This window comes from Carlito syrichta, unplaced genomic scaffold (assembly GCF_000164805.1).
Source record: "Carlito syrichta isolate Samal-C Ts95f unplaced genomic scaffold, Tarsius_syrichta-2.0.1 Scaffold315490, whole genome shotgun sequence".
NCBI lineage: Eukaryota > Metazoa > Chordata > Mammalia > Primates > Tarsiidae > Carlito > Carlito syrichta.
Genome location: NW_007259586.1, coordinates 1,140,352 through 1,163,685, shown reverse-complemented (window position 1 = coordinate 1,163,685; position 23,334 = coordinate 1,140,352). Strand labels below are relative to the sequence as shown.

Here is a 23,334-nt window from a genome sequence, read left to right as displayed (position 1 = left end):
CCAGTATCCAAAATTAGATATAACATGTCAATATGGAAGAAAACCACCTGAAAATAAAAACAATGTTCTTAATAAACTTCCATATTACAGTCAAGTCAGAGCCTAAGATACTGATTAAGGTTTTAACAAAATCACATTATAGTAAAGAAGATATCTTTTAACAATTCAGAAAGTACAAGTAAATTTGAATCCTTTTTTTTTTTTTGAGTTGGAGTCTTACTCTGTCACCCTGGATGGAGTACAGTGGCACATTCACAGCCACCCCAGCGTTGGCCCGCTGGGCTCCGGTGATCCTTCCGCCTCAGCCTTCCAAGTAGCTGGAACTACAGACGTGTGCTACCACGCCCGGCTAATTTTTTTGATTTATTGTAGAGACAAGGTCTCACCAAGTTGCCCAGGTGGGTCTTGAACCCACAGGTTCAGGCAATCCACTTGTCTCGGCCTCCCGAAGTGCTGGGATTACAGGCTGAACTCCTGGGACCGGCTATAATTTTTTTTTTTTTAAGTATATGTACCAAAACTACACAATGACTTGATCTGCTATAGCATGGAAAGCATTTGCACGAAAATAATTGTTTCTTGTTTTTACTGTGTTATGAATTCTGCTGTTAAACTCAACAGCAGTGAGGCCTACCCAGAGGATGATATCAAGAGCAGTTCTAGGTTTGAAAACTAAGCAGATTACTTTATGCTGTTCTTCCTCTGATAAGCCTTGGGCAATAAATGAGGTACCATGTGGGAAATTAGAACAACCTGATTGTTTTTGTAGTGATACCACTGAATATCCTGATGGATAACAGAAATGTTACTAACTGAAAAAAATTAGACTGATGTTTACAAATTGCATACCTTTAAACAAGAGTTGTTATGGTGAAACTCAATTAAGTTTTATAGCTTAGTTTGTAGTATTTTACCCATTTCAGTCTCCTGTTTTGATAATTCTGTGATAACTTGGTGAAAGGTATAGGGGAACTCTCCCATTTTTGTAACTCTTTTGTAAATCTAAAGTTAATTCAAAATAATTCGAAATATTTTCTGATATACTTATATTAAGGAAGCTTTACTTATGAAAAATTATAGAAGCATAATTAAGAACAGTTCTGACTACCAACCTCATTACTTAGACTTGAAATTTCTCATTAATGTAAACAAATGTCAGTGGATTCATATGTACATTTCATTTATACTGTAATCCCAGCCACTTGGGAGGCTGAGGCGGGAAGATCACTTGAGACCAGTCTGGGCAGCGTAGTGAGACCCTGCCTAAAAAAAGACAAAAACTTAGCCAGGCATGGTAGCAAGCACCTACAGTCCCAGCTACTTGGGAGTCTGAGATGGGAGGATCATGAAAGTCCAGGAATTTGAGGCTGCAGTGAGCTCTGATTGCTGCACTCCAGTGTGGGTGACAGAGCAAGACCCTGTCTCTTAAAATATTTTAAATTTATATTTGAAAAGAAAAAGGAAAGGGGACATTGAATTGGGAAAAAATAAGCAAACACTAGGAAAGATATGGCCCCTTGCTTTTTAGAGTTTTTATTTTTATTTTGACACCTGGCCTCCATCATGAGTTGAGACTCCAACACTGTACATTCGGGCCCCCATCCTGTCCTCCCCCCTCCACCATGTATCTGCCTTCACAGAAATGATAGTCAGACTTTTGTGGCAATGAAATTATTTATTTACGTTGAGAAATTCTGGCAATTCAAAAATGTTTTGGCGTTCAGACAGGTTCTTTGAAAAACAAAAAAACCCTTTCTATTATAAACCCGCATTATTTAAATGCATTTTATTGACATCAAAATATATTCTTTAAATAACTTGCCTATTATAAAAGTGTTCCACTAGAAATGGAGCCATGTATGGTAATGAGGAGTCATAATGTTGCATATGCACTGTTATATTTGTCTACAAGATACATGGGTTTGTGGGAGCAGAACTAACTAGCCTCAGTTTCCCCACTTACTATTTGTGTGACCTCAGGCATATTACTTAACATCGCTTAGCACCTGCCCTTACCTGTTTTTGTGGATAATAATGCATACTTTGCAATATTAAATGACGTAATATATGTAAAATCTTTAGTGTAGTGCCTGGAACACAGTAAGTACTCAGAAAATGCTAACAAATATTGTCAATAGTAATCATTTATGTTGCTGCATACACTGCATTTTTATTTGACTTTCTAGTCTAAAATCATGTGACTGGCATAATGAATAATATTTAGTCTTCCTATGAGTAACATCTTTCCAACTAGTTAAAAAAAAATCACAATCCTTCTGTCCCTCCAAATACGTGAGCAAATATATAAAATTAAAATACTTTCCCAATTTATATATGGTATTTTTTTTCTGGTCAGGTTCTTACTGTTGTTTTATGAATTTAATGTTACACTCAAGTGAATAATTTGTAAATAACATCTTTTTAGAACAGTCTCAATATTAAATTTCCAGGTTTCTGTAGTTAGACAGTTCCTCGCTTAAAAAAATCATTTTGACTCATTCAATTTAAGCAGGTTGTTTTGGGCATTGACATAGTTTGTTCATTCACCGGAGTGTTTTAATCATTCCAGTAGAAATTGTGATCTGTGTGTGGAAGTGAAGTGTCTTATAACTACTCTTCTGTTTGCTATTAAGATCGCTGTAACCTACAGATCTAAATCCAAGTGTTTTTATACTTGACACTAGATGGTCTCATTCAGATTCTGGTTCTGCTACTAACTATTAAAAATTTGGCAAGTATCTTAACATCTCAGCCTCAACTTCCTTGTCTAAAATAATGACCAAATTGGCAGCCAGGCGCAGTAGCTCATGCCTATGATCCCAGCACTTTGGGAAGCTGAGGTGGGAGGATCATTTGAGTTCCAGGAGTTCGAGACCAGCCTAGACAACATAGTGAGACCTTGTTTCTACAAAAAAGCAGAAAATCAGCCAGGCATAGTGGTGCACTCCTGTAGTCCCAGGTGCTTGGCCAGCTGAGGTGGAAGGATTGCCTGAGCCCAGGTAGTCGAGGCTGCAGTGAGTCATGATCTGTGCGACTGCACTCCAGCCTGGGTGAGAGAGTGAGACTCCAACTCAAAATTTAAGACAAAATAATAAAAATTGCATATGCCTCAAGAGATTGTGATGGGGATTACATGAGTTAATGTATGTAAGTGTTTATGCCTGGACGCAGTGAGTTGTATGTAGTTTGTTTTGTGGTTGCTATTGTGAACATGATCTATGTGATTGCCACTGAGGTTTTAAACCTCTTCTAGAGGTTTTTTGTTTGTTTTAAGATACATTAGTATCCATTTCACATACCAAGTTATTTCCCTTTTTTTTTTTTTTGAGTTGGGGTCTCACTCTGTTCAGGCTGGTGGGCAATGGCACAATCACAGCTCACTGCAGCCCCAAACTCCTGGACTCAAGTGATTCTTCTGCCTTAGCTGCCTGAGTAGCTGGGACTACAGACATGCACCACCACACCTGACTAATTTTTTATTTTTTTGTAGAGACGAGGTCTTGTTATGTTGCCCAGGCTGGTCTCGAACTCCTGAGTCCAAGCAATCCTCCCACCTTGGCTTCCCAAAGTGCTGGGATTACGGGCATGAGCCACCACTCCTGACCCAAATTACTTCCTGATATGCTGCTCTTAGGCTAATTATTCTGTCCAGGTGGTAGTGGAAAGTTGCATTCATCTGTGGAGATTCTATTTTTAAACTATGTCCTCAGACAACTCAGCCTATTTTGACTGTGCTTTTTTTCCCCTGGCAACTAATTTTTTTTTCTCCATAGATTACAGCACTGTTTATCAGGCACCTCTGTGGAGCCTTCTCCATCACCTCCTTTCTCTCCTTTCTAAGCCCCTTCTGCCCCCACCGTCCTTTGTCAGATATCAGACCTAGGGACTGTTATTTTGTTTCCTTGAGTCTACAGTGTCTGACAGCTAGTAGGTACTTAGCAAATGTTGAACTTATGAATTACATGACATCTTTGATTTCTTCCTCCTGTATGACATCTGATCCATATCTTGTTATTTGTTCCTTACTATGGCTTATACACTCAGCATTAGTACTAGTATTTTAAGTCTGTTCAGAGTAAACCTCTGCTCTGTGGAGCCCTTGAAGATATCAGTAGATAAACTGAAAATGACCAGTCATCCACAGAAACCTAGCTTATGTTTCACTTTGCTTTTCTAAGAAGTTGGTGAAGTAAGTAGTGGCGTTAAAACTGGTGTTAGCCTGATAAAATACTCATTTTGCCATCTTCAGAGTTAAATGATGTTTTTCTACTCTCTTGTTTCTTACTCTTTCTCCAATGCTTATAAGTGCTCTGCAGAAAACAGTGCTTTCTACTAAAGCACATAGATGTATTGGCAAACATTAGAATGTTTACTGAAAATATACCAAATACTACACTTAATGGCAGTGCTATTTTTAGAAACCTGTTTCTAATAAATATTTTCTTAAAAAAAATACTTAACTCCTTTCACAAGCAAGATTACAAAAATCTATTTGAGAGCTGCACTCTTAGTCTAGTAAATTGAATACATACACTTTCAGAGAATCATTTTCATTAGCCTGGATGGAAGGAGATATTGGGGTCCTTAGAAGCCAAACACTGTGATGTAGCACATCTCTTAGCTAGATGATACAGCTAGGTATCTGACTTAAGAGAAGTTGTTAAAGTTGACAAAGTAAAACAGGACTTATACGTCTTGATTGGTTTATATGGCATCTTCTCCATCTTCTTAGTGACCCTCTCCACCTTCCAGATACATTTGTCATTGGGAAGTATTGAGAGTAGGAGATACAAACTAACTTTGCTGTTCTTTTTTCAGTTGTGATGTGTTTTATTATCCCTAAATACGTTGCGCCTCTCAGTGATTCATTATACTATTCTAACGATTTAAATGGGTATAGTCAAGAGGTCTTTTTGGTAATATTCATGGTCACTATTGCAGGGCATACCATTATGCTAAAGGTCCTGCCTGGTGAAGTAAAACAAAAAGAAATAAACGGTATCCTAATTGGAAAGGAAGAAGTAAAACTGTCTTTATTGATAGGATCATCTGTGTAGAAAACTTGATGGACTCTGCAGAAAAAGCTACTAGAACTGATAAGTTTATTAGCACAGTTGCCAAATATATGATTAGCATGCAAAAATCAATTGTGTTGCTAATCAGCTGCTATGTATTAGCAATGGACAACCAGAAACTGAAATTTAAAAAAGCAAACAGTACCACTTACGGTAGTTTCAAAGCATATCAAATATTTAGGGACAAATTTAATAAAACCAGTGCAAGAACTATGTGCTGAAAACTACAAAACAGTGCTATAATTTAAGGAGGCCCAGGTAAAAAGGAGACAGATGCCATGCTTATGAGAAAAAAGCCTCAGTATTATTAACATCTTTGTTCTCTCAAAATGATCCATGGATTCATTGCATCCCAATCAAAGCCTCAGTGGGCTATTTTGTAGAAATTGATAACCTGATTCAAAAATTCATATGGAAATTCAAAGAACCTAGAATAGTTAGAACAATTTTGAAAAAGAACAAACTTGGAAAACTAATACTACCTTGATTTCAATATTTATTTTGAAGCTCTACAGTAGTCAATAAAGTATGGAACTGACAGCAAAATAGATCTATAGATTAGAACAGAATAGAGAGTTCAAAAAAGACTCACACATACATAAACAATTAATTTTTGACAAAAGTGAGAAGACTGTTTACTGGAGAAAGGATTTTCTTCTCCAGTTACTGGAACAATTGAACATCCATATGTAAAAAACACAACAAAAGAACTTCAATCCATGCCTTGTACCATATATCAAAGCTAACTCAAAATGGATGATAGATATAAATATAAAACCTAAAGACAAAATTTCTAGAAGAAAACACAGTATTGAAAAATCCTCGTGACTTTGGGTTAGCAAAGATTTTGTATATGTAACACCAAAAGCAAGATTCATAGAAGGATAATTTGGAGTTCGTCAAAATTAAAACTATCTTTTCTTTGAAAGATACTTTTAGCCGGGCTCCGTGGCTCAGCCTGTAATCCCGCGCCTTTGGGAGGCTGAGGTGAGTGGATTGCCTGAGCCCGCGGGTTCGAGACCCACCTGGGCAGCGAGACCTCATCTCTACAATAAATAAAAAAATCAGCCGGGCGTGGTAGTGCATGCCTGTAATTCCGGTACTTGGAAGGCAGAGGCGAAAGGATCGCCAGAGCCCAGTAGGTCGAGGCTGCAATGGCTGGGAGCGGCCACTGCACTCCAGTCTGGCAACAGAGTGAGACTCCAACTCAAAAAAAAAAAAAAAAAAAAGAAAGATACTTTTAAAGACAAGCTGCACAGTAGAAGAGAATATTTGTAAATGACTTGTGTCTGTAATATGCAAAGAGCTCTCAAAAGTCAATAATTTAGGTAAGTCAACCCAATACAAATGTGCAGTTGAACAGATATTTCACCAGAGAAGGTATGTGGATGGCAAGTAAGTACTGAAAAGAAGCTCAGCGTCATTGGTCATTAGGGAAATACAAGTTAAAACCACAATGAAATACTACTACACATGTCTTAGAATGGTTAAAATTTTAAAGTGCTGGCTATCCAGGTATTGGGAAGTATGTGGAGAAGGTGGAACTCATGGTGGACGTGGAGAAGGTGGAACTCATGGGAATGATGGTACAATCACTTTAGAAAACAGTTTAGCTGGGTGCGGTGGCTCATGCCTGTAATCCCAGCACTCTGGGAGGCAGAGGTGAGTGAATTGCCTGAGCCCAGGGGTTCGAGACCAGCCTGGGCAACTTGGCAACACCCCATCTCTACAGCAACTTGGCAAGACCTCATCTGTACAATAAATCAAAAAATTAGCCTGGTGTAGTGGCACGCACCTGTAGCTCCAGCTACTTGGAAGGCCGAGGTGGAAGGATTGCCTGAGCCCAGTAGGTTGAGGCTGCGGTGGCCATAAGCATGCCACTGCACTCCAGCCTGGGTGACAGAGTGAGACTCTGACTCAAAGCCTTCCCCCCCCCAAAAAAAACAAAAACAAAAAAACCAGTTTAACATGTGTCTGCCATGTGATCTAGCTATTCCACTCCTAGGTATTTCCCCAAGAGAAATGAGTATTTGCATAAAGATTTTTATACAAATATTCACAGTGGCTTTATTTGTGGTAGCCAAAAACTGGAAAAATCCCATGTGTTCATTGGCAGGACAATACCTAAGTCATGCTATATCCTCAATGGACTGTTACTCACCAATGAAAAAGGAATGAACTGTTGATATCTGCATGACGTGTTTGAATCATAAACTAAGTCTGAACGAAAGAAGCCAGATTTTAAAAATATTAGTATATGATGAAATTAATATACAGTTCTAGAAAAGGCAAACTAATCTGGGATGACAGATCAGATTGCTTGGGGCGCAGTAAAGAAAGGCAGGAAGGAGGAGTTACTTAGAGACACAAGAAAACTATGTTGGGTCATGGCTCACTCTCTTAATTGTGGATCAGTGTGTGTGTGTGTGTGTGTGTGTGTGTGTGTATCACACTTATTCCCCAGAAATATGTTCCTTTGAGCACTTTAATATAGCCTTCACCCTCGTTTCTTGGACGATTTTCGAATGCAGTTAAGTCCTTGGGAAAGTCACTGATGTCATCAGTCAAGAATGCCACCAAAATAGCTTCTCACTTAAGTTCCCATCCCCAGAGCTAACCCACAGGAGGTTCCGATAAATTCAAATATTTAATAACTTGTATTTTTATTTCTCCTTAAACACAGGCCCTTTGGTCCTGGAGGCAGAATCATGTGGTGGATTCTTGGCAGTCAGCAGTCTGTGGAGCTTTTGCAGGTGCAAAGGATTATATTATACTGGGAAGACCAAAGAGGGGGAGAAAAATGTGAAAATATTCACTATGCAAAAACAACATTCTTTAGAAATTCCAGATTGTTTAGATGAAGAGAGTTCCACTAGTTGTTTGAGAAAAGAACGTATCTTGGGGGAGGGGCGGGGGAGACTGCAAAAAAGGTGTCTGCCTGAAAGACAACCAATTTGTTTTTGACAAATTTTTCTTTTTCTTTTTATCTTTATTAAAGCCTTCGCTCAGACCCTGGGATTATCTTAAAGATGATTTATGAAGTCTTCTGTGGGAAGAGACTTGCTGTGGTGCAGGGCTGACCGTGCAGCTGTCTGCCTTGAGCAGTGCTTTGGGGGTTTAAGCGATTTCTGCAGAAGGCAGTGATTCACGGTTCGTGTGACATGTTTGACAGTGCTGTAGATTAACTAGTGTCAGGAGAGCACAGGCTCCTCCACAGCTTACCAAAGGCTAAACTGCTCTGTGTAGAAAATATGGCGATCTACACATCTGGGCATTTTCAAGGCATTAAAGCAAGAGCAAAGTGACAATATGCAATATCGTGTTATCCATCACTAAGTCATATGAATTTTCCAGTGAGGTTTTAATGAGAACTCAGATGCTTTAAAGAATTTATTAAGTGATACGTTTAAAAGCCTAAGAGAGAAATACATTTTGTTGTTACAAATAAAGTTAACTTAGAATTACAGTTGAAATAAAACAGTGGAAATTTGCCAGAAAATTATAAACTTTTAGTTTAGGTATGAAGCCAGTAAATTGACAAATAGGTAGGTTTAGGGTGTCAACTTTATTGGAAAATAATTCTTTTCCAATTTGTTTAATGGGTGTTGCATTGAGTTTTTGTTGTAGCGATTGGGAAAACAGAAAACATACATTTTATAGGATTCTTTATTAATACTTAGACACATTTGACTTGTAGAATTGACAATTAAAATTAAGGATCTTGGCACTAGATATGAAACCAACCCAGACTGATTATGATGGTAAATTGTTTCCAGATGACACATAGTCAGTAGCTGTGTTGAGTAAGTAGGTGGTCTTAATTCATTGTCCAGAGGTCAGAGAAGTGTGCATTTTTGTTGTCTGTCTCCTGGGCCCTGAGGACAAAGTGAGTGCGTTATGGAAATTTAGTCATCCTGGATAAGGAAGACTCCTCCTTAAAGTTAACAATACTATAAAACTTCCATGTGTTGAAATAAGAAGTATATATTCTCTGGTCTCATTCCTTATATACCTAATTCAAAGATTTGCTTGTAGATACATTGTTACTATTAAGGAAATTTGCATTCATTACAGTCTCCTTGTCTGGGTAATACTCTGCAACAGGCTCTAAGCACTTACACTGTCAGAAGGAGGGAAATTCGGTGGCTCACCTGAGCAGTGTAGCAACTCAGCCTGTGCTCCAGGGACAACCATTGGCACTGGGATGCAGAGAAGGGATGAGATGCCCAGAGCCACACGTCTAGCAAAGGCTGAGTTGTCTGACTCAAAAGCTTCTCAAGTCTCTATCCGTCCCCAGCTTGGGAAGGAGACTTTGAGGCCTTCCTGAGTGCCAGTTTCCTCGCCTGTAATATAGAAGCAACCATTCCTACCTTAAGGGGTTACTTCAGGGATTCTGATATTGTATATGTTAGGTACTTCGCAGTCTTCAAAACTGAACAGATGTAAGGAATTATTACTGTTTCAATAAGAACATCCAACACCCAGAAAATGAAAACTATTTTCCCAATAATCAGTCTTCTTAATTAAAAGATTATCATATCAGTACAGTTACCATATAAAGTAATTTCTCCTAGTAGCCTGGGATTTAAAAAATTCCTTATATTGCACCTTATTTTTTTCAGCTGAGGTTCTGTCTGATAAGTGAAGGAGTTTGTCCAAGGCCAGCAAAAAAAATCTCTTGTCAGCAGACCCACATATGTTTAGCAAAAGATAAATGCATTTCTTGTTGATATCCCTGTTTGTTTTGAAATTTTATTTGGTACAAATGTTGATCCAGAGGAATAAGCTTACTATTTTAAAACATTTCTGAAGGATAAACATCATTTGAAAATATTCCAAATTGTGAAAAAGTGATATTCTGTAAGAGTTTGTTGCAACATTGCACGTTACCCAGTATAGAGAAATGAATAATAACTTGCCAGCCTGGGCAGCCCCTGGAAAATGCTTATGCGTTGCACTTGCAGACGCTTTACCCTTACATGGCCATAAAGGCGGTGATAAAACTTGCCCTCAGATCAGAAATCAGATTTCTCATCCCCGTGTGCTTTTCCAAGTCTAAATTGGCTAACTCATTGCAGATGAACCCTTCTCTGTGCCATCCTCGGCACTCTTCCTTGCCCACACTTGTTTTATAAACCACTTGGCCCAGATGGCCAAATAAGTCTCTTGAGATTGGAAGTGTTGATGGCTTGTCATGCCCAGAAATTTCCTTGGCTTCTGGTCAGGGGTTAAACTAGGAGAAAAAAAGGACTTTGCCAACTTCCTCACTTGAAGCTAACTTCTAAACATAGACCCATAGTGCAGTCTTAGTGATTATGACATTTGCCACTGTAGTGATATTTGGTACTCTGGTATCTTTTGATCAGTTTCTCATAATAAACACGTTCCATTCTCTAGAAGAGAATGGGTGAGGAGGAGCGGGGGGCAGGGCGGGGGGGAGAGGGATAGATTGATTGCAATCTCTCCATGGTCTTGAAGTTCTAAAACAGGGTGAGGGATTGTTTGGGTAACAACTGAGAAGGCCTGACACAGTCTTTAAAATGCAAACAAAAGCATGTTCATCTTCTGTTTTTGTGGAATCTTCCACGCCTGGACACTTGTTTAGAGATCATGCATAGGAGGTGCGTGAATGTGCTCTAGTTCCTCACAGACTCCTCAGGGTAGAGCGGAGCCTGGAGGAACGATGGATGGCAAGGTGCCCTGTGTGAGCTTGGGGGTTCCCACTGCTACCCCCACCACATTCTCAGCTGCAGCTCAGAGGTGACACCTCCAGTCTTTTATGGGAGGGTGGCTACTTTGTCTATGAGAGGTTAGAGCCTCTGTCTTTGTTGAAATGTAAGATGTCGTTTTGTCGTAAAAGTCTAGTTTCCCCTGAATCCAGCCCTTGAAAGCAGTTAACCTTGGCATTCAGTACAAACCTGACTCCAGTAGAGATCATGGAGGATTGCTTCACAAGTGATTTGAACACAAAAGCAGCCTATAGTCACTGTACCAAATAACTATTTCCCGTCCAATATGCTAGAATGTTCCTTGTATTTACTACCACTAACTTAGTGTTCTTTTAAATAAAAGGTAGAACATAACTACATTTTAATGGAGAGTACTGGCCCCCTGCCTCTCCCTATTATGACCAGTCATATATATATATATATATTTTTTTTTTTTTTTTTTTTGGAGTCTTACTCTGTCACCTAGGCTGTGGCATGCTCACAGCCACCCCAGCATTGACCTGCTGGACTCCGGCGATCCTTCCGCTTCAGCCCTCCAACTAGCCAGAACTACAGGCGTGTGCTATCACACCTGGCTAATTTTTGATTTATTGTAGAGATGAGGTCTCACCAAGTTGCCCAGGCTGGTCTCAGACTTGCAGCCTTCGGCAGTTCACTCACCTCGGCCTTCCAACGTGCTGAAATTACAGGCTGAGCCACTGAGCCTAGCCCAGTCATTCTATTATATTATCTTCAAAAGTCCTTCTAGCAGCCTTATGGAAACATTGTGAGGTCTGTGAGTTAAACAAATTGCTGATATTTGAAGACAAATTGATTTATTAGTAACTTGCATAAGCTACAGCTTCCACCATGATAGTAAGTATATTTGTCTGTAACTTTTTTCATATTATTTTCATGAAACATAAATTTGTAAGGGAACGTTGGCAGGCATCTTTGGTAAAGGAATCATAAACCTTTGCTAATGGCCAAAATAAGTTTGATTTGGAGTAACCAAATTTATTAGATGTTCCTTGTCAGCTTTTTCATGTTTTAAATTGGTTTGAGACAGTGTGTGAACATTTTCAGATAGGAAAATGAGCTTTAACAATAAGAAAAATATTAATTTGTGTTATCCCGTACCAAAGGCATCATGCAGTAGAAAGAGAACTACTACAGTGTCAAGATAATGTGACTTTGCGTCCCGATTCTATACCAGTTATGTGGCCCTGGACAAGCAAGTTGACTGTAAAATGGGAATGGTAATACCTACGCAAATGAGATGAAATAATCAATGAAAATGCCTAGTGTATTCCTGGCCCGCCAGATACGAAGTAAGCACACCACAGGCATTAGTGCCTACCTGTATCCTTACTTTTAGAGGATGAGTTGAAATTGTCAGTTTGTAAAAACTATCACACTTGTCCAGAGTAAGCATTTCCAAGTACCTGCTCTATGTGCTGACTAGAAAGAAATATGAAGAAAAATCAATCACTAGCTCCGCCCACCCAGAAAAGAACACTTTGAGCACACTGTGAGCCAGGCACTATTCGAAACACTTTACACAGGGTCGTGCAATCCCTGTGTCATATTACCGTATGCATTTTACACATGAGAAAACCAAGGCCCTAGAAGATCAGTGGCCAAGATCTTCAGTTCTGGAGTCAAGACAGACTTAAGATGGTCTCAGCTCTGCATTAAGTAAAACCGTGCACAAGTTATTTAGCCTCGGTAAGCTTCGTTTCCTCTCCTGTAGCCTGGAGTACTAAGAGTACCCATCTCATAAGGGACTTCAACTAGAGAATAAGTAATTACCTAAGGCCAGACAACTGGTAGACCTGGGATTTAAGCCTTGGTTTTTCTGACTCAAAAGAAGGATTCTTTCAGGCTGGACCTTGCTGCTGGTAAGGGAGACAAAATCACATACAATATTTTGGGGTGTGGGAAGTTTGGGATAATATATATTAGTTGCCTTTCTTTCCTTCTCCCTTCTCTTCCTTTATTAGGAGGGGTGTGTGTGTAGCTTTCCTGGACCTATTCTATAACCTATAGTAAAAATATATTTATGGCCAGGCTCAGTAGCTCAGCCCATAATTCCAGCACTTTGGGCGGCCAAGGCGAGTGGATTGCCTGAGGCTGCGGGTTTGATACCAGCCCAGGCAACTTGGTGAGACCTTGTTTCTACAATAAATAAAAAAAAAATTAGCGCGCGCCTGTAGTACCAGCTACTTGGAAGGCTGTGGCGGAAGGATCGCCAGAGCCCAGCAAGTCGACGCTGGGGTGGCTGTGAGTGTGCCACTGCCCTCCAGCCTGAGTGACAGAGTGAGACTCCAAATTAAAAAAAAAAAGTATGTTTACTCTTCTAGGGCAGAATATGTGGCTTAAAAAAATTAAATGAGTAGATTTCAGGAAATGTTAAAAGACCCAAAGTTGCACAAGTCTCTGAATGGCGGGCAGCCTTTGGATTAGGAACAAAGCATTTTACATATTCATAATTCAAATAGGCTAGAACAAGGGGGAGTCCAATAATCATGTCAATTCATCTACCTCATTCCGAAGGTGTGTGATGTTCATGGGTAACCAAAAATGGAACACGAAAGCATAAATAGGTACACCTTTCACAAAAGCCAGTGTCGTATAAATGTTACCATATGGAGGAGGGTCAGTGTAATGATCTTATTTCAGCAATATATTTAGAAAGATATTTGGCAGAGCTCAAGTGACCTTCTAGTCCACTAGCCACAAAAGCAAGAAGGAGAGTGGTACTATTTCTGGAGCACTCTTCACACACGTGTGTCCTCTTCAGCCCTTATAAAACCTCCTCTTTCCCCCAGTCATGGAAGCCGACTCTTTTGAAACCCTTTTAGAACCTCTTGGATTTTAAAATACATTTAAATAGAACATGAGAGAAGGTAGGAAGGGAGTCATAAGGCAGAAAGCCTCTTAAAGCAAAACTGACCCTCAGAAGCTGCAGAAGAAAGCTTAAAAATGTAGTAACTCTAACTGGCTTGTTATCAGGCACCTGTGAAATATAGAATGCTTTGCTCTTTTAACTTGAAGAACCTAGCCATTTAGTTTAAAAAAAAATCCTTGTCGTGACACATGTGACTCTATTTGTCCATCTGGCTCTGAACAGAGCAGAAACGACAGTAGCATTTTGAGTTAAAGAACAGTGGCTCGTGGCAAGGCCTGGGCCCTCAGAACCACGAGGAGCAGGAGCCTGTGGAGAGTGGGCATCTGGCCAGATATACATCTGCCATATGTGTCCATAGAGCTCCCGTACGTACATATACCTAGACACCCACGGTCATTTGCTAGTCCCCGAAAGAGCAAGGTGTACTGTGAAGCCTTGCTGTTTCATCTGAGCAGGTAAGACATCTTCCGACATCTCTTTTCTGTGCAAAACTACATCACTGCAAAATAAATGAAGCAGGTGGATAAAGAGTTTGCAGATGTGCATCCTGTTCTTGACGCAGTCAAGTTGACATGATAAAGGAGTCACTTTGGCAGAGTTACAAGAATTCGCAAATTAACAAAATGACCACATCGTGCAGTCAACAGTGTCTCACTTGTGTGCCGGGTGTTTTGTGTGCACAGGTGGATTTGCCGCTGCAGTCACCACGCCTCTGGATGTGGCAAAGACAAGAATTATGTTGGCAAAGGTAAGTGGTAAACTAATGTAATGTGGACACTACAGATACTCATATCTACCAGCACTAGGACTATAGGTATATAAAGTAGGTAAAAATGGTCTAGCACTTAATAGCATCTTATGCTGCTTGTGAAACAGCATAAGGTGAAACCAGCACGAGTGAAACCAGCATTGATAGAACAATATCCATAGCAGAGACAGGTCAGTGACTGTATAGCATTTTACCATTTCAAAATCTTTTTCACTACCAGCAGGGCTGGTAGAGCCACTGTCTGGGTAATACTATTTTCCAATAAACTCTGTTTTTACTGGTGACAAACCTAAGTCTCAAAGAGGCTGACTAATGCCAGGCAGCAAATAAGCTATGGGCACCGAACTTAAGGCCATGCTTGGCCTTGACCAGATGAGCTAAGAAAGTTGTCAGAATTAAAAAAATTTTTGTGACAGACAAAAATTATTAAGAAAAAAAGAGGTAGCCATAAAGAAGGACAAAATTATGAACTTCATAGCAACTTGAATGGACTTAGAGTCTATAATACTGAGTGATCTATCACAGAAACAAAGAACTGAGTATCACATGTTCTCACTCATAAGCAGACCTTGAACAGTTATCATAATACTATGAGAAAGGGATTGGCAGTCGTGGGAAACTGCCAGGGGAGTGGGGGGATGCCCACCTCATCAACAAAGGTGCCAGGGCAACCTCCTCGGGTCCCCTCCCACTGGGAGATGTTCTGTCCTCTCAATAAATCCTGCTTTCAAAAACAAAGCAACCCAAGGGTACCTACATAATAAACATTTGCATACTCAACCCTAAATTGTACCCCACATCTTTAAAATAAAAAGTTAAAAAAAAACTAAACCAAGAGTTCAAGGAATGCCATACACATATCTGAACCAGTTTCTTAAAAGTCCTATCTTTATGGAAAGTAGAACAAATACAGGGAGAATTCCAATACACAGTTGACTGCTCCCAACCTAAGGATGTTGATTATGTTTTAAGGTGAACATGGTACCCTTTGTTAAATGTGTTTACCAGCAGCTTAGGCAGGTTTCATAGTTGTCCCCCTTACACTGATGCTCCCCCATCCTCCTCGGATCCCTTCATATTGCTTTCAGTCTTTTTCCTGTTACACAGTTGTTGGCAGGAATTGGGTGAGCTCTGAAAGGCTGTTCCCCTGGGTGGCACGGCCTGACTGCCAGGAACCCCCAGTCTAGCTGACACAGTGTCCTGGATGAGGGTGATGGGGAGCTGTGCCTCTGAGGGCATCCAATGCAGCTGAGTTGGGGAGCTGAGAAGATAACTGATTTGTCCTCTGTCTGTTCCTGCAGGCTGGTTCCAGCACGGCTAGTGGGAACGTGCTGTCTGCCCTGCACGGGGTCTGGCGGTCACAGGGGCTGGCCGGGTAAGGACAAGAGGAATGCCCCGCTGCCTTCCTCCTCCCGCCGGCTCTTCCATCTCTCCTTTCTTCTAGCTTATGTTCTGGTCGGGGTCTCTTGAGGTATAGTGTACAGAATATTCCATTTGGTGTTGCATATGGGAGATAATACAGTAAGATCAAATTGATGCAGTGTTCTCTAGCCAGGCGATTCTCAGCCTTGTCCATCTTGATGTCAGGTGCCATTCACCTGCGTGGCCCCGACAGCATCTGAACTACAGCAGTGATAACGGAGGCTTCTGGCTACACCTTGCAGGGACGCGAGTAAGTGAGCGTAATGTGAGAAGAAAGCATTTGTGATTTTGGTACTCTTAACTATTATTAGTAAGATTACTTTGAATATAATACCACTGTGTGCGACACCTCAGTTGAGAACCACTGTTCTATATTTTTGGCTAAGTGCCTCAGACATCTAGATTCATGTCCTAAAAGCTCTCTGCAAAATGCTTTTTTTTTTTTGGGGAGTTGGAGTCTCACTCTGTCGCCCAGACTGGAGCACAATGGCCGCTCCCGGCCACCGCAGCCTCGACCTGCTGGGCTCCGGCGATCCTTCCGCCTCAGCCTTCCAAGTAGCCGGAATTATATGCGTGCGCTACCACGCCCGGCTAATTTTTTGATTTTATTGTAGATCTGAGGTCTCGCCTGCCCAGGTGGGTCTGGAACCCCGCGGGCTCAGGCAATCCACTCACCTCAGCCTCCCAAAGGCGCGGGATTACAGGCTGAGCCACCGAGCCCGGCGCAAAATGCTATTTCAACATTGCTTTGACAACATGAACTTGCAAAGCCATCTGAGTGTTGGTATCTTATAGGTATGTGAAATTACCATTTTTCCTATGAATCGTCCACCGAAGTTTCCCTGCAAGAGCAGAGCGGCAGCCTTCCTTTGGAGAGGGCTGGGAGTGAGCCTAGCAATGGGGTGGCCAATGTGAGCTGCACAGCTGCCAGGGCACAGGGCAGAGCTTCTACCTGGACTTTAGGCCTCTCAGCGGGCAGTGCTACCTCCTTATCTCAGTGCCGAGTTGCAGCACTTATTTGACTATAGTTTTTGTGTGCATTTGGCAGTGTGAATTTGAGTGATTTGCTAGTCTAGGGAACATGAAGCAAGTAGTTGAGGTCTCTGCATGAAAGCAGCCCATCCTCAATTCAGCTCAGGTGGAAGTTAGGAAGCAGGTAACTTACCTTGGATGACTTTGTTGGATGTGACAGCTCTGATGGATTGATGTTGGGTGCCTGAAGGGCATGACAGTTTTGAGACAAGAACTGGGTCTAATGGAAAGGGACAGTTGGTTGTTGATGTCTAGTGAGAGTGTGACATTGGAGGGGCAGAGTGGTGACATTTGTGCTGCAAGCCTGCCACTTAGAGTTAGCACATAGTGAGGAAGCAAGAACCTGGCTGCCCAGATCTGCAGCACAGTCATTCTGCTGCGAGTTCTACAGTAAACAAAGAAATGCTGTGAGAAAAACAAGCTCCGAAGCTGCTTAACCAGTAGCAGGTAGAAGATTCTTAAATATTTCAGATAGTGACTGGGCCACACACAGAAAAGTCATAGGTGGTGGCTTTTTTAGAGCATAAGTTGAACTGCTGCATTTCAAGTCTTACCTGTAGTTCATGTTTGATTATGTGGTAACTGTTGTTCAGGTCTCTTCTGTCACCCTTGCTTAGCTCTGTGGAGCTGGGGTGGAGCCGCAGCCTCTCTGCCTTTCTAGTCAAAGTGGTGACAGCTGGGGACAGCATGATCAACTGGCAACCCAGTGGCCCCAAAAGCCAGTAGAGAAGGAGTTAGGCTGAGTAGATATTGAACATAAATCTTCCCTCTCCTGGTCGAGGCATGTTCTTGATGTTATAAAACTAAGCAGTGCCAGCATCACAGGTAGAGGAAGGTGTCACCAATAGGCCAGGGGCCTGTCACTGTCCTCCGTCCCCATCCTCAGCTCTGAACAGGTGATTTGGACTTTTTGCTTGTTTTCTGAGAGTCCCCTAAGTTGTGGGCTCTAGTTGCTCTGCACAACGTAATCCTTAACAGAGTGCTCCAAGCAGCAGAGGTTGTCACTTAAGAAATGATAGTTTTAATTAGCCCCCTTATTAATGTGACAAAAGTCAACAAGTAATTTGACCAAAAAATTTAACAAACAAAATCAAACCCTCCAGACCTGGGCAGCTGTTCTGAAGAGGTCCTAGGCACCCTAAGCCCAAAGGTGTCTCAGCCTCTGCCTGTTGATTTCCAGGCACAGAGCGTGGCTCTCTCTTGTCCCCTCCCTGAGCGCCGCTGTGTTTCTGAGTACTATTCTCGTGTCCTCGCAGACACTGGCTCCTGCCTTGCGATGGAGTGGTGCTGCTCTCTCAGAGTAAATTTGGTGGTGACCACTCCTGGCTCTCCGCGTTGGTTCGCCGAGGCGAAGACTTGTTCTGGCACATATTTGGAAGGGAGATATGCATGTATATGCTTTAGGGTCAACTGGAGTCCCCTAAATAGAACCAGTCCAGTAGCCGGAAAGCAGACGGGCAGCCCTTCCCCTGGAGTGCTCCTTCCTGCCTGCCGTCTGTTCAACAGCGGGTGTTCTGGTTTTGCTGACAGTGCTTTGATGTAGTAACTGCCACTGCCACAAGCACCCCGTGTGTGCCCAGCTCTGTGCTAAAGGCTTACATTTGCTCTCACTGGATCTGTGGGCATTGGAACACAGCCTTGCTCTCCTGGAAGGTCGCCTAAGTTTGGTTGGGACGTTCGCTGTACAAATTACTCTACACTAAGGCTGTAGTTATGTTAACAAATCCAATTGTCATCTGATGAAACCATAAACTACTTCTGTCCACCTCTTGCCAGGAACAGCTGAGCTTGTGAGTGGCAGAAGCTGAGCAAAATGCTGGCATTTAGAAAAGCCATGGGAAGGGAGGGGCACGCGTGGCCAGCGTGCTCATGCAGCTTAGCTTCTGCTGACCTCTCTCCAGCACCCTCTCCTTTGCAGGATGGGGGCAGGGTGGTGTATCTGCTTTTTAGGCCAGAAGGACAGAGGGCCTCACAGCAGTACTTTCTGAGTTTCTGCCCTCACCGGCCACCTTGCAGAAAAGCAGTTTGTGTGATGGTGAGGTAAACATTTTTTCTGACGGTTATTTCTAGACAAGCAAAAGAGACTTAATTTTAGGTAAGTGTTTTCGTTAATAATTTAAGTCCTTAGTTAGCTAACTAAAAAGGACCCCAAAACACTGTCCTGAAATCCCCCGTTTTCCTCAGAAGTGCTGAGTGCCACAAAGGGAGGCTAGCTGGCCTCTCCCAGCAGTGCTGCAGAAAGGAAGCAGCCAGCCTGGGACCCATCAGGCAGGGACTTCCTTCCTGTCAGGTTTCTCACCAGGCCACCAGGTAGCTTATCACAGAAGTTGTTCCTGTATCTTAAAGGATACATAGTAACTGTTGGCATAACTTGACCATTTTCGGTTTTCTCCCCTAGGCCTGATCAGAAGTTTTTCCGCTAGTATATCCACTAGTTGTGACTTTTAACAGTGTTTTTCTGCTTACAAAAGTAATACAGGAAGGCCAGGCATGGTGGCTCATGCCTGTAATCCCAGCACTTTGGGAGGCTGAGGTGGGAGGACTGCTTGGGGTCAGGAATTTGAGAACAGTCTGGGCAACCTAGTGGGACTTTGTCTATACGACAAATGAAAAAACTAGCTGGGCATGGCGGCGTGTACTGTAGTCACAGGTACTCGTTAAGGCTGAGCTGGAGGATAGCTTGAGCCCAGGAGTCCTAGTCTGCAGTGAGCTATGATTGTGCCACTGCACTCCAGCCTGGGTAACAGAATAGGACTGGCTCTAAAAAAATTAAAAAGTAATACAGGCACACCTCGCTTAACTGCCCTTCTCAGATATCGCACTTGCATTTTTTATAAGTTGAAGGTTTATGGCAACCAACTCTGCATCGAGCAAGTCTACTTACTGGCAGCCTTTTTCTTTTTTCTTTGAGTTGGAGTCTCACTCTGTCATCAGGCTAGAGTGCAGCCTTAACCTGGGCTCAGGCGATCCTTCCACCTCAGCTTTTCAAGTAGCCAGAACTACAGGCACGCACCACTATGTCCGGCTGATTTTTTTGATTTATTGTAGAGATGAGGTCTCACCAAGTTGCCCGGCCTGGACTCAGGCACTCCTCTCATCTTGGCCTCCCAAAGTGGGATTATAGGTGTAAGCCACCATGCCCAGCCTAATGGCAGCCTTTTTCTAACAGTGTGTGCTCACTTTGTGTCTCTGTGTAGCATTTTGATGATTCTTGCGATATTTCATACTTATTCACTACTATGATACGAGTTAGGTGATCAGTGATCCTTGATGTTACTATGGTAATCATGTTGGGACTCTATGCAGTGCATCCACTGAAGACGGTGAACTTAACTGATAAATGTTGTGTGTGCTCTGACTGCTCCACTGACCAACCCTTCCTTCATCTCTTCCTCTCCTCGGGCCTCCCTATTACCTGAGACCCAATGTTGATATCAGGTCAGTTAAAAACCCTACAGTGGCCTAAAAGTATTCAAGTGAAAGAAAGAGTTGTACATATTTTACTCTAAATCAGAACCTAGAAATGATTAAGCTTAGTGAGGATGCATGTGGAAAGGCAAGACAGACCAAAACCTAGGCCTCTGGTGCCAAACCGTTAGCCGAGTTGTGAATTTAAAAAGGATATTCTTGAAGGAAATTGAAAGTGCTACTCCAGTGAGCACATGAATGATAAGATGAAATAGCCTTACTGCTGCTATGGAGAAAGTTTGAGTGGTCTGAACAGAATATCAAAGCAGTTGCAACATTCCCTTAACCCAAAGCCTAATCCAGAGCAAGGCCCTAACTCTCTTCAGTTCTGTGAAGGCTGAGAGAGGTGATGAAACTGCAGAAGGAAAGTCGGAAGCTAGTAGAGGTTGGATCATGAAGCTTAAGGAAAGAAGCCATCTCTGTGACATAAGTGCAAGGTGAAGCAGCAAGTGCTGGTCTGATGAAAGAAGCTGCAGCTGCAGCCATTATTCAGACCTAGGTAAGATCACTGATGAAGGGGGCTGCACTAAGTAACAGATTTTCAATTTAGTTGGGAAAAAACAGTCCTCTCTTGGAAAAGGAGGCTATTTAGGACTTTCCTTGCAGAGAAAAGTCAGTGCCTGGCCTCAGAGTTTCAAAGGACAGGCTGACTCTCTTGTTAGGGGTAATGCAGCTGGTGACTTTTGCTCATTGACCATTCTGAAAATCCCAGGGCCCTTAAAAATCATGCTACATCTATGCTGCCTGTGCTCTAGAAATGAAACAACGAAGCTCAGATTATAGCACATCTGTTTACAACTTGGTTTACTGAATATTGTAAGCCCACTGTTGAGACCTACTGCTCTTAAGATTACTTTCAAAATATTTCTCTTCATTGACAGTATGTCTGGTCACCCAAAAGCTCTGACGGAGACCTACAGGAGATGAATGTTGTCATGGCTATTAGTACAACATCCATTCTGTAGCCCATGGAACACGGAGTTATTTTTACTTTCAAGTCTCACTATTTACGAAATAAATTTCAAAAGGCTATAGCTGCCAGAGATAGTGATTCTTCTAACGGGTCTGAGCAAAATAAATGGAACACTTTCTGGAAACGATTCATCATTCTAGATGCCATGAAGAACATTCATGATTCTTGGGAGGAGGTCAAAATAGAAGTTGATTCTGATCCTCATGGATGACTCTGAGGGGTTCAGAATTTCAGTGGAGAAAGTAGTATGTGGTAGAAATAGCAACAGAACTAGAAGTGAATTCTGAGGGTGTGACTGAATTACTGCCATGTCATGATCAAACTTGAATGGATAAGGAGTTGCTTCTCATGGGTGAGCAAAGAAAGTGGTTTCTTGAGATGCAGTCTGCTCCTAGTGAAGATACTGTGAACACTATCGAAATGTCAACAAAGGATTTTGACTATTACATAAACATAGTTGATAAAGCAGGAGCAGGTTGGAGAGGGTTGCCTTCCATTTTGAAATAACTTCTACTGTGAGTAAAATGCTATCAAATAGCATTGTAGGCTACAGAGAAATCTTTATGAAAGGAAGAGTCCATTGATGTGGCACACTTCATTGTCATATTTTAAGAAATTGCCATCCCAGCCTTCAGCAACCACCACCCTGATCAGTCAGTAGCCATCAGCATGGAGGCAGGTCCTCCACCAGCAAAAAGATAATAGCTTGTTGAGGGCTCAGATGTTCTCTAGGATTTTTTAGCATTAAAGTACTGATAACTTAAGATATGTGCATTTTTCGACATAATGCTGTTGTATACTTAATAGAATGCAGTATAATATAAACATAACCTTTATGTACAATGAGAAACCAAAAAAGTGTGTGACTCACTTTACTGTGATAGTTGCTTTATTATAATGTCCTGGAGGTGAACCTGCAACATTTCTGAAGAGTGCCCGCAATCTTGGTAAAAAGCTTCAAACATTGTGGATTTGTGGGCAGGAAGTGTGTCCTGTATCTTGTCCTCCATGGACAGTCATCGTTCAGCTTAGGATACATCCCTCCCACGTTTTTCAGACATGCAGTCATATTATACATATTACTCTGGGACTTTTTAAAGACCTGTTTTTAAATGTTTTATGTTGATGTCTATGTACTGCCTCGTTTTAATCAGCTGCATAGTTATCGACTGTGTTTATATAGTACTCTAACTCAGATAGCCAGGTGGGTCATTTATAATTTTTCTTTTCTCAACAATGCCTCGATGAACATATTTGAACCAATACCTACGTGTAACTTACAGGAAGGTTTTAATGAATGGATCCCCAATTTACATTCCCAGCAGCATTGTTTTACTTTTCATTTCTTTGGTTATTCCAAGTTGCATGGAGGCCAGTGAGTATAGCCTTCCGTGGTGGAGGGACTGCTTGGGTATGGGATGCCACGCCCTTCCCAGCCTACTTGCTTTTCATGACCTTAATTAGACAGAAAAGGAAAATGGAGGCTCAATTCCTTGTAGTATCACATTTGTGGGTCTCTAAGGACAAAATGCTCTTGAGTCCATGGGAGGAGCCACAGAGTTGTCTGAAAATTTCTTCACTGGAAGAACTCCCCAAGACCACTTATGTGTCTGGGCTAGAAAGTGTCTTCCAGACTTACCTAGGGTTCAGCCCTTTTTTAAAGAGACAATTTCATTATCTCCAAGAGAAAAAAAATGGTGTAAAGTTTTAGAGAGAACTGTGGTTGGGTCAGAGTAATTACTTGTGAGTGTCCAAAGTTTAGCCACAGCCTGGGCTAAACAGGCAGCTGGGCTCAAACTTCAACAAGCCTACTTGGGAGTATAATTTAGTGTTATTCTAAAAGGACAAAAATGCACATTTTAAGTGTGCAGGGCTTAATGAGCAAGGAATGTTGACTTGAGCAAGCTGTGGGTATTGGAATTTAACCTTCTTTACACACAACTTAAAAATATTTCTTCTTGTTCCCCCCCCCCCCC

General features: G+C 41.8%; 1 protein-coding gene across 2 annotated transcripts in view; it reads left to right on the top strand.

The window, feature by feature from the left end:
• Window positions 1–23,334, top strand: part of SLC25A26 (solute carrier family 25 member 26) — a 148,794-nt gene that overhangs the window by 124,887 nt on the left and 573 nt on the right. For both annotated transcript variants that reach the window (XM_021706374.1, XM_008072884.1), the window contains 3 exons: window positions 7,759–7,828; window positions 14,378–14,442; window positions 15,765–15,838. In XM_021706374.1, coding sequence (XP_021562049.1) covers window positions 7,759–7,828; window positions 14,378–14,442; window positions 15,765–15,838 — 209 coding nt within the window. The remainder of the gene's footprint in view (window positions 1–7,758; window positions 7,829–14,377; window positions 14,443–15,764; window positions 15,839–23,334) is intronic.